The 12,166-nt window shown below is 40.8% G+C and overlaps 1 protein-coding gene across 1 annotated transcript in view; it reads right to left on the bottom strand.

Annotated features, from left to right (window-relative positions):
* PLEKHH1 (pleckstrin homology, MyTH4 and FERM domain containing H1) overlaps positions 1 to 12,166 on the bottom strand; it is a gene marked incomplete at both ends in the record, with an annotated part of 41,947 nt that overhangs the window by 24,596 nt on the left and 5,185 nt on the right. Inside the window, 5 exons of the mRNA XM_084207532.1 lie at positions 801 to 1,810; positions 4,502 to 4,583; positions 5,673 to 5,756; positions 8,478 to 8,627; positions 11,467 to 11,529. Of these exons, the coding sequence (XP_084063658.1) occupies positions 801 to 1,810; positions 4,502 to 4,583; positions 5,673 to 5,756; positions 8,478 to 8,627; positions 11,467 to 11,529 (1,389 nt within the window). The remainder of the gene's footprint in view (positions 1 to 800; positions 1,811 to 4,501; positions 4,584 to 5,672; positions 5,757 to 8,477; positions 8,628 to 11,466; positions 11,530 to 12,166) is intronic.

Consider the following 12,166-nt stretch of genomic DNA (forward strand, 5'->3'; position numbering starts at 1 on the left):
AACTACAGGCCTGGCATCCTGCCCTTGGTGCTGGGGAAGCTCATGGAGCTGACCATCCTGAGCACCAGCACACAACTCATGCAGGACAACCAGGGGACCAGACCCAGACAGCATGGGTGTGTGAAAGGCAGGTCCTGCTTGACTAACCTGATCTCTTTCTATGACAAGTGACCTGCTAGGTGGATGAGAAGAAGCTTCATTTTACATCCTAAACAATTCTAGGACTAAAAAACAATTCATCTATCTGACCTCACAAGTAACTGTAAGAAAAAACAACAGGAGATGCATATTCACTTTACCAAAGGTTTTCACAAAACTTTCCTAACAGGAGAAGCATACATGAGATAGGAATGCTGAGATCTAATCCATATATCTATTCTAGCATCCATAGCTTTTTCTCACTCTGGAGCTATCTGGTCTGGTCCACTGCATTTATGGCCCACTTAAACACAGGGTCCATCTTAAATACATGACAAAAGAACTAAGGATTAACTTTTTATGACCCATATAATGACAAACCACAATGCAGTACATTTTGACTTTCATTTTTATTCCTATGATTCTATGTACTGTTTTTTTTCCAATGGATCTTTTTCCCCTAATAAAGATAAATAAAAGAAAAAAATTGTCAACAGAACCAGCATGCCCCATGATGTGGAACTGTCTGACTTGGTGGCTCAGGTATGCAACCTGTGATACCCACGGGTAACAATTCCTTGAGACAAAGAAGTGTTGTAGCCTAACTACTGGGGCACAAAGATAAGCAGCACTTTTCATACTGTTGTCCATGCATTTCTTACCCATGATGGGAATCGGTGCAGCGGTGGTGTGGGAGGTTTACATCCCGGGTCAAGTGTGCCAGACTCAGAACTCACAGCTTCTCTTTGCTCTGCAGGTAAGTGGTACATTCCCTCACATGTTCCAGTTTCTCCCCTCAGCAGGCCACATTCTGTCTCCATCTTCTCCATTACTTCATCATCATCAATGTCTGTCTCCTCCACGTGCCCACAGCTGACTGGAGGGTCTGTTATGGGCTGGAAAGTGCTAGTCTCTAAGTGCATTACACGATGGAAAGAATTAGGCCCTGCCTGTGGTTGGCTGTGATGTCTCTTGGCTAGCTGGATACTGTCTCTCGGTGTATTGAGCGTTCGTATTTTTGGAAATGTCATACTACTCCCAGGGCTGCACTCCCGCCCTGGAAAGAAGGAATGTGCTGTAACAGTTGATGTTGACACAACCAGAGGTGGTTCAGCAGTTTGAAGATGTCCCTCAAACATGGTCATTATTTCTGCTGAGGAAGAGGAGTCCAGCTGGTGGGAATGGAATCTGGCACTCAGATCATCAGAGAAGCGGGTGCTATCCAAACCCACTTGTTGCAAGGTGCTCACAGCACTACAGTTTCCTTCCAAAGATGATCGGAAGGTCAAAGCCTCAAGAATTCTTGTGGTTTCAGCTGGAGGGTCCAGTGATATGGGACCAGAGCACCCTAAACCATGTTCAGAACTTGCAGTTGGAAATATATTTTTCTCTGTGGAGAGATTCCAGCTTGATGGGTCAGACATGAGCTTCAGCATGCTCTGGGAAAGCAGAGGTTTATCCTCTCCATTCTCAGTAAAGGTGTCATTGGTAAGGACTATGTTTGTTGAAGAGAGGACATGTTTAGAAGGTCCTGTCTGACACACCTCTCTGAAACCAGGTGCAAGGAGCACAGATTTCTGCTTTATCTTCTCAGCAAAAGAGGCCTGTGATGCTTGGGGCTTCAGAGAATCACAGCTCCAAAGAGATTCAAAGGGAGGAATGCTGGTCATATCTACAAGGAAGGAGAACATATGGTTAAGGCATTCAAACACTTTGATGTCTTCAGTGTTGCTTCCTAGTGTACATTCAGTTGTATTTTAATAGCACCCTGGCCTGTTTAGGACTACACAGAACAGAAAGGAGATGGCTGGGCACAGCTATAACCAAAGCACTATACATTTATAACTGTGACTAGCACAGAAGATATGAATAGGAAATGATTAATCACTGTTTCTGACAAAAATGAAATTAAGGGGTTCCTAATGAAATTAGGCAGCACATTTGAAATCTACAGAAGGAAGGTTTTTTCTCAGACAAAAAAGCAAACAGAATGCTGCAGACGGGCCAGAAAAACGAATGTATCAGTAGTACAGGAGTTCTGGCCTTCCTAAACTACTCAGAGCAGAAGCTGGAAGTGTATGTGGAGAGAAGGACAGCTTGCCTTATTTTGTATGGTCCTTTATGGAATGTACACAGCCAACCAGGTGCTGGGATACTGCCCTAGGCAAGCTTTCAGTATAATGCAATATAGGAGTTTTTATTCTTACCTATATAATTATGCCTCCTCTCTTAAAACATGAGAAGGAAGTGCACCTATCCACACAACACTTTGTCAAATACATCAAAGTGGCCAGAACACTGCTTACCATGGCTTTTGGCTTTAGTGGACCTAAGGTGATTTAACTCATCAAATAATCTGCTATGATTCCATGCATTCCCAGGAGCTAGACAGGGCTTCCAGCAAAGGTATGGAGACCTTCTTAAATATCACAGCAACTGGGGAGGTTACTCACTTTTCAAGAATTTCCCTAGAGCTTTTTGTTATCCTTTTGTGATATACGACCCACACAGTGCTTTATGTCATGAAGTTTTATAATAGTTACTTATATGGTTTTGCTGTAAAATCTTCCCTTTTTTAGTTCTTTCCCTGCCCTTTCAGTTGCTATGTTAGAGGATGACATAAAAGACAGATATTAGATTGTCCTTTCTACTTAGTATTTACACTTTACACTTATTATACTTTTTTCCTTTCCATAATTATTAAAGATTATCTCAGTTCTACAATCCAATAAATAGCAGCTTTAGAATATAAGAAAGCAGGGGTAAAACTTAGAATGGCAGAGGATTTTTGATTGACCTTGGCATCTATATTTATTTCAGCCTGACTGGAAAAGAACCAAATCATTAGATGCTTTGGAAATTGCAAAATATGGGCGAGCGTGACTCTGCACAGCTATTGCTGAAAATGCTGCCTGAACATCAAGCTCTATGGGCATTGCTTAACCACCCGTGGGATTTACAAGAAAACAGAATCAAACTGAAGACACAAAGTTACCAAGGGAAGAGCAAACAGCAGAATAAATTACTGTTGACAGCAGAGAGGATGAAACTTGGTCTTGGAAACAGCTGAGAAAAAGACAATCAACCTTGGCACTTGATTCAGAAGGAACTGAATGTTAGCAAAGCTAACACATTACAATAGTACATACAAATTCTGGCACATATTTTCCCCTGACCCTAAGGTAAATCATTAGTGTAGACTGAAAAGATGCCATTTATTTTAAATATTACTGGTATTTTTGCAGCTTCCGTGACGTGACAGGAGATTAAGAAGAAGAAGCTGTTACTATTAGCACAGCAAGCAAGAAGAGATTTGTCTCTCTGCAGAGGCCTCTGACTTCAGCCTGGCATACTGAGACTAGTGAGGGATAAGAGCAGAGGGCAGTGCTGTTTACTGCCCAGAGAGCTGGGATCCAGGGCACACTTAATACCAGATTATTAACGCAGCTTACCAGGCATTCACTTTTTGTGAACAGTCAGAGCCAGAGGGGATGAGAGAAACCCAGTCATAAAGCATTTCACTAGAAATGTGGTGGGATTTAGAAGGAATTTTGCCCTATTCCCTTGCTGTGAACTAATAGGAATGCCAGAAAGACTTCTGCAGGAAAGATACGTCCCCTCCCTGCATGCCCAGTGAAGTTCTGGAAACTAGTTCATCTTACTGTGACCAAACTAAGCTCACTAAAAAATAAAAATTAAAAAAAAAATAAAAATTAAGAGATAATTTCCTTTTCAAAGCATGTTACAACAAAAGGTGCTGAATTCAAGCCTGGAGACCAAAGTTTTCCATCCAGCCACTAAAGAACTGCAAAACCCCAAAACACCATAAGCAGCTTTCTCCAACCCAACGTGATGGCACAGAAGAACCCAGCCCCTGAAGGCAGACCAAAGAGCTGCTGCCTTGGCTCATTCAGGTACTCAGCTCACATGCCAGCACAGAGATTCTGTGGGGATGAGAATAATTCACACATGGAAATACCCTGAAATACATCAGTGAATGGAGAGTTCTACTATGTATTTCAATGAATGCTTCCAACTCAGGAGCTCAGTGGCTTATTTTAATGGCAAATGCAGATTCTAACAAAACAAAATTAAAAAAAAAAAAAAAAAAAAAAAAAAAAAAAAAAAAAAAAAAAAAAAAAAAAAGGACTCTACACTGAATTGTTGGTGGGAAAAAATTAGGAGTTAAGGCAGGTAAGCATGTTATTCCCATCTTAAAAATGGACCCAGCTAAGGAACAGAGCAACTCTACTGCCTGGTGTCACAAGTTTTAATTTCTGACAAGCTTAAGAATACAACCCAGAATGCTGACTTCCAGTCTTGTGGTGGTTACTAGGCTACAGTGCCAGCTGAACACATTTACCTTGCAATGTATCCTGAAGAGCTTCAATTTGCTCCATCAGTCTCTGATTACAGTTTTTCAGGTGGTAATTTTCTAGCTCAAGCTATGCAAGAAGAATAATAAAAAAAGAAACAATGCAAAAATGTGAGCACATGTTATCCACTACACAGAACATGCCTTCATCTTTACTACTTTCAACTTTCTTAACAAGGGAAAAAAATGGGTGAGTCTACCAGTCACCTCGAATCCTTTTAATCAGCAACCTCACTAGACCACCCATTTAAAATATTTTGCTGTGCTTTCTCAAACAGCCTCTCTATAAACTATTGGCACTTCTCAAATACATCTTTAAATTTACTTCCCTGCTATGGCTCATCATTTACTCCTGTTGCAGAAATAACACTCATGAAAGAGAGAATCAAAAAAACATTACCCAGAAGGAGCATTTGTTCTATCTCACCCTTAATGTAGTAAAAGAAGATCCCATGGATCCAGAGAACCAAAGAAAAAAGCAAAAACCAAACCAACATTAAGGGTGCATTTACATTTCCAATTAGGACATGAGAGATTCTTTGCAAATTTGCTTTCTGTAATAAACTTGGAAATACATGTTTTTAACTTGGAATAAAGGACCAGGCTACCCACTCCCAGCTGAAAACTACTACTCCATCTTTAAAACTGAGTGCTGATCCACTGCTGTCTTTGTTCTTCTAGAGGGTAGGACCAGAGAGAGGCATAAATCCACAGGATGGATAGAACAGAGAGGTCAGAGACAAAAAATACTGGGCAGTAGGAAAACAGCATTAGTCAGATGGTAAATTATAGAAGAGCAAAGGACATGTTTGTGTAACAGGTGCTCTGTCAGAAAGGAATAGAAACTGCATCCAGAGAAAAGAAGGAGAGGTAAAAGAAAGCTAGGTGAAAGCCACTTGTTATTAGTCAATCCTCAGAAACTGCTTTTGGGCACTGGTGACTTAACAGTCATTTATAGTTTGCCCAGTAAAGTAAATATCCCTTGGTAAGAGGGATGACCCCAGCCCTACAACTGAGTATGTGCAGGGCCAAACAAGCAGAGTGGCCCTGTGGCAGATTGACTGTCCCCAGGCTGTTGTCCTACATAGGAACCCCCTGGCAGTGCAGCCACTGTACTTACTCACATGCCTTGAAACCCAGCAGAAAGGCAGAGACTTACCTCCCTGAGCTTAAATGTTACCCACTCTTTGATCTTGGCAGCTTTCTCTTGAACAATTTTGGCTTCCTCAGTCCTCAGCTGTTTCTGTACCAAAAAACCAAAACCAACATTAGATGCATTAGGAGAGTACAACTGTTCTCAGTGAGTTACAGCATCAGGAGTGACTGAAACACAGAAGCTCCCATTCCAGACATAAAATTTAAGACTGCTACTTGGATACAATTTCTCAGCTGGCCTCTGAAAAAAATCAAGTTCTAATTTGTCTTATATGGTCCCTAGAGTCAAATTCAGAGTCTTTTCAAAAGTTTGTTGTTTATTAGTAAAACCTAGGTCAGGTAACAAACCTACCACAGTTTGAGTAGAATCTGCAACTTTTTCTGTTTCAGATGGTTTTGCAATGTTGCTGTTTGCTGCTGAGGATCTGTAGTGTTCCCTACAGCCTACACACACATTATTGGCCAAAGCTAATAAGAATTAAGCAGTGCCTATAACTGATTTGTAAAATACCAATCATTCCAAGCAAAAGGGATTCAGTTGCAGTAAGTATGAGTCTAGAGCAGAACCTTTCAAGGTGCACAAGATGCAAATATGAACAACACATTTAACACACACACATACAATATTCTCATTGAGAAAGCAAATTAAAAAAGAAAAATGCTCTACAACCTGACCTTTAAAAATATCAAGATCATGCCTAAGACCTGCTAGGAGGATTTCAGATGCTATAAGTGGTTGTATGTTTACATATCCATTAGAACAGGTTCTAGTCCACACAAAGGTGTTATTGCAATACTGACAATTTGCACAATGACCATTGTTCCCCCAAGTATCTGCTTGAGTAATACTGCTACATCATTTCTCAGCTGTGTTTTTTAACTTTTCTGGAAATTTCCTTTGAAAGATGCTGAATTAACACTATGATCACCTGAAGCTTTCTGTTTTATCTTCTGCACGGCTTCATCAGAAGCAACACCAATGAAAACTCTCCTGTCTACACAATGATTTAAAAAACTACAAGAAGAAATCAATTCCAGGAACAACAGAGGGACGAAGAGAGGAGGACAATATGCTGCATGTCACATCAGCCCTGGTTTCTCCAATTAAGGGACAAAGGTAATACCCTCTAGTAGCAGCTGGTGGTTTCCCTGTTCTATTTTTTTTTCTGAAGTAAAATAATACCAGCAATTATAATTATAAAAAATATCAGTCTTTCCCTCCACTTTAAATTTTTCACACAGATAAATAGACCCCACAAAATTTCCCACATTTTCACATCACTTTTAATCACCATGTGCTATTTATCACCACAACCGCACATTTAAGGGCTCTTGTTCAAATATGTTTGCTGACTTTAAAGTAGACCCAAGCAACATTATAGGCAGCCATAACAATTGTAGTTGAGCATAATGAAATAAAAGCAATCAAATCAGATGCTTCAAGAAGATTTTTTTTTTCCTTTTATATGACTGTGTGTGCTCCTAACCATCAAGCCTCAACTTCTGCAGGAGTTAGCATACTAGATGTGCCTACAAGTCTGAAATGATCTAGCACATATAGTAGGTCTACCATCTCTGAATGTCCATCACATGGGAGCTGGTTTTGAATCCCTAGTAACCTGGACTTGTCCTGGAACATGGTCCAAGAGATAAAAGATTCGGATTACTACACCATATGGTGAACTTTATTTAGGGATCTAAAGTAGAACAGCGACATGACAGCATTGTCACCATGCGCAGTAAGCCCTGCCTCTAAGCTGAACCAATTCACTCAGACACGGCAGCCATAGATGCAGTTATTGTGCTTTAAGTTCCAAAAGCAATTAGAGATTCTTAGTGTCCCACACTATTGTGCAGCCCAGACATGCCCTCAGTGCTCTCTTAATGATGCTCTGAACTCCATGGCTCTTCCCATCCCAGTGAAAACAAATAGGATGCTTTACAGGGACCCTTAGTAACCTTCTAGCCCTGCCACCATCTCATCCCATTCTGAAATTAAACCAGTGACTCTGATAACGAGTATTTCTTGTCTGGAATTGCCAAGCTTTGGCTTTCATTTCTAGATGCTCATTTTGCCTCTTGTTGCTGGAACAAGATTTCTACTAACAGCCCTTGAAATGGGTGGCAATTAGTTCAATGTAACTCAAATGGCCGAGTAATTTTTTCTTTTTTTTTTGGTAAAATTTTACTTCTATTTAAGTTATTTACTTAGCAACACATAAGCATACCTCATTCCTCACATTATAAAAACCACAGGGCAAGGCCTTTACTAGAACTGAAATACAAGCCCTGCTGGAAATGTAGCAGTTTTTTTCCACCATCTGAAAAAGGGAGAGACTAAGAATTATCTGTACTGAAAAACAGCTGCTCTTTTATAATAACAAGAGATGAACTATGCTGGAGGACTGCTGAAGGCTGGGAAAAGACCCCTCCCAAGAAGCAGCATGAACAGAGTCAGAGATGGGCTACACAATGGTTTTGGAAAGCAATCACTGTTCCAAAAAGCCAGAGAAACACTGTGGCCAGACTGCAGCACTACAATGTAGGGTCTCAGCACTAACATAAGTCCTTTAGGCACATTGACTGATCTCCAATGGTGAAGAGACATGGGCTGCTGAAGCTGGGTGGATGTTTTGTCCAAAAAGGAAAGAGAGGATCTTGTACTGGGCTGGACATCATCTTACAGCTGATCTGGAGGCAACTGAGAGACTAACTTGTAATGAGACATAGTCCCTATCTTTGAAATATACATTACAGAATCCCTCTAACTCATGAAACCTACACGCCTCCCTGTAAAAAATATCTCTACCTGTCTTGCTAGCTGTGTCTCCAATTTGTTGATGAGATCCTCCTTTCCTTGCATTGTGCACATCAGCTCCTGGTACTTCTTGTGCAGGGTGCTGTCAGATTCACCAGTCTTCACATTGGCAAGTTTTATCTTCTCTTCCATAACTCTGACCTGTAATGGTAATCAGAAGGAAATTGAATAAACCCAAAAACCACCAAACAAACCAATATAAATCTAGGAACTGATTGTGTATTGGTAAGAGAATGAAAATAAATGAGAATATTTGTGGGTTTCTTATTTTTCAAGTCAGGAAAGGAAAAATAAAACATCAAAAACCACAACAACCTTCAGGTCACAGTTTATATTCACATTTGTGGAAGGAACATTGTAATGCTGAAGCAGTAACAGATGCAAACTGAACCATGAACAGATAAATGCATCATGGGTTGTGAGACATTACAATCAAATTATTAATCAAAGACACCATACAGGCACCATAGTCTCCATACACATATGGACAGGGTACACCCCACCTTTCTCCTTTCCAGTATCATGGCCAGTTTTTTACCTCATTCGCTACCAAGGTATATACCACAAACCCCTGGCCATTTGCTTCAGATTAAAATTTCTATACGAAAATGTACTATGGAGGTCCTTCATCCTCCTATCCCCAGCTTAAGACATTGTTTTGGCAACTCCTGTCTTTCTGCCAAGTCTTCTCTCCAGACCTGCTAAGGAGTTACAATGTTTGATTTTTCAAAAGATTTGCCTGTCTTTGAGCTCCTGCCAGTGCCAAGACTTCTTCATCTCAGCAAGAGAAAGATCGCTGTAGTTCTCCTTCACTACAGACAAAATTGCAATCCACTAAAATCCAGTGGCTACTGAAGCATTTCAGGTTTTTAGCAAATTTTTTTGTTTTCTTCAAAAGCTTTGTTTCTCAGTAATGTCATTCCATTTTACCATTACCTCATTCTATTACAATGGATTTAGAGACTTCATTTCTAAAGATGAACGGAATCCCTTCAATTTAACTCAAACGTACTAATTGCAGCATTTTATGATGGGAAAATGTCTGGTTCCAACACACCTCAAAGAAACTAAATCTGCAAAGAAACCAACTCCAAATACCATAAATGTAGCATGAACTTAGAACCAGAAAGACAGAATGCAGGGAGCAATGTGAGCACTTCACAGAGTCTGTGCAAGAGGGTTAGTCATGCTCTGCTGAGCAGCCTACACTTCATACTTGCAGAAGCTGTGTTTTGTCCTCCTGTCTGCCTGTATTAGGCAGAGAAGCAAACTGCCTCTTCCTCATACTGGATCAGAAAGGTAAGCACCCAACATCCGAGCCAGAAAACTAAGCCTGCTGAGTCGGATGTGCTTTCATTAGAGTTTAGGGTGATTATAGTAAAAAGAAATGGCCCCTCCTTCCTGTCTGATGCCCAAATGCTGACTCTGTACTAGAGGCTCAGCGAGGGGACTGCAAACATGTGATTTCCTTAATTGAGGCTGGCAGCTACAGGGAGTCCATTGAATTAACAAATCCAACCCCCCAGACTCCTGGAGAGAAAGATAACAAGGGATTTTGCACTTGATGTGGAGCCCTCTCATTTGTTGGCTGCCTCTCATTCACGGTGAATGTACTCATTAGTGGAAGGGAATGGTCCTACTCTCATGCTGTCACTTCTTCAGGCTGTCAGGCAGCAATGTAGCATTTCTCTAGGAACACTTATCTCTGGATGTGGATAAGGTTGCTGGAAAGGCAAATATTGAGGGTTGCTAGCCTTTAGGACCTGCCAGCATATGGCTACAGAAGTGCTGGTGGCAGGTGAGTGAAGGCAATCCTCATTTCTGCCTGTATTGCGCTACCCTTGCCTGTCTTGGCTGGTACCACTCTTGAAAACAACTCTTGCTCTTCACTGGTAGTTGCTGATCTAGCATAGAAGCCAACAGCACACTGTCAAGACATAGCATCTTTCCTAGAATTAAGCTGGTCAGTAAAAAATCTTGATGTCAATATCAAACTGGAGGGGAAAAATATCTTCTGCAGACAGAACACGTTTCCAGGTACTCCAAGTTCTTGATTCCCAGGTGATATGTCTCCCAGTGCTTATAACACTGCCTATTCAGTCCTTCACTTCTGAAATCATCCTTGAGAGTCATTCTTGGCTTTGTGGCTTTAATTTCTGCCTTTCAACCCATGACTAAGTGCTCAGTCCTGCAGGCCTTGTCCAGCTGGAGGGAGCTCATTCACTTCAAGCCTTCCCTTCAGCAGTGATCTGCAGTGATTCAAGAGCTCAAACTACCTGGCTCATCCTGATTCTTATGTTTCTATAATAGTCCTTAGAGTGCAGTATGTCTGCTTCTCAAAGGTCTATTATTCTCTATAGCCTGTTCACAAGCTGAAGTGTGCCTCTCTTCTCCATTATTCAAGAAGCATAGAAGAACTAGTTTAGACAATATGCCTAATTTTTAGATGATTACAGTAATAGACAATGAATTAAGCTCTTACTGTTTTTCTCCATGGGCTCCCAAGCCAGAGCAGTAATTACTGAAGTCCAAAACAAGTGATAAGGGTGTGTCTACAAACACTACTTCTTTCACAGAACCTTTTCTACTTGTAGACAAGTCCTCACCAGTACTCTTAAGTATTTGTTTCCTGAGGACCTGCCAAGCAGCCTTATCTCTGCAATTTAATCCTGAGGTACAACATCCCCTTCCTTTTCCACAACCAAGCATGCCTGTCATGGATGAGGGGGTAAAGGCTGTGAAGCTGACAGAAAGGTGTAAGGTGTTTGTTTTCACTTAGGGTTCAACATATTCAGGCCCTGCTCACAGCTAAGGCTCACAGACTAGGAAGTAGACCAGAAAATCCATGCACCACTGTAAATCAGTTTTTCCCTAGCAGGGAATAACACTGCAGATTGCTGTCTGTATGCTAGACTGGAAGGAATTCAGAGTGAGTTAACTGCTGGACTTGTACCAGAGCCGCCATCAAAGAATCTCTTACCTGTTTCTCTGCATCCTCAGCTCTTTGCTCGGCTTCTATCACTCTCTGTTCCAATTCCTGCATCTTCAGAGACAGAAAAGAAAGAAGAGGGGGGAAAGAAAGAAAATAAATTAGCATCACCTGGAAATTCATGTTTTACTCAGCACTTGTGCAAGCTTACAGATCTTTGGCATATTTTGAGTTAACTGGACAGCTTTGACCAAGAAAAAAAAAGCCTTTGACCTTTTCCAGTCTTCTGCCCTACTGTGAATACACCAGAACCATTTTCTCATTAGTGAGCTTCATCATTCATTACATGGGTCAAAGGAACAGTGCCAAAGTCCTGACCTCATCTCTACAATTTACACACCGTGGGCTGACCCTGCAAGGAGCCTGTCTACAGTGTACCATTCTTCTCTGATCTTATTTCAGCTAGGATTCATTCCCAATGGAAAATAAAAATGAATATATCTTGGAAAGCTCACAGCAGGTTCTCTATAATGTCACATTATAACCACTGAATACTTTGCTTTGGCTTCAAAAGCATCACAGACTTATAACTGACAAGATTAACAGTGATCTTAATTTTCCTATGCTTCTTTTCTTTTTAAAGAGCTTTGCAAACTGACAATTATGTGATTCAACATCTGAATATTGCTGCTATTGAAGTCAAAGGACACTGAATTGAATTTTATTCTAAATGTTTATTAGTCATTTCATT

This window comes from Fringilla coelebs (genome assembly GCF_963513975.1).
Source record: "Fringilla coelebs genome assembly, chromosome: 6".
In the NCBI taxonomy this organism is placed as follows: Eukaryota; Metazoa; Chordata; class Aves; order Passeriformes; family Fringillidae; genus Fringilla; species Fringilla coelebs.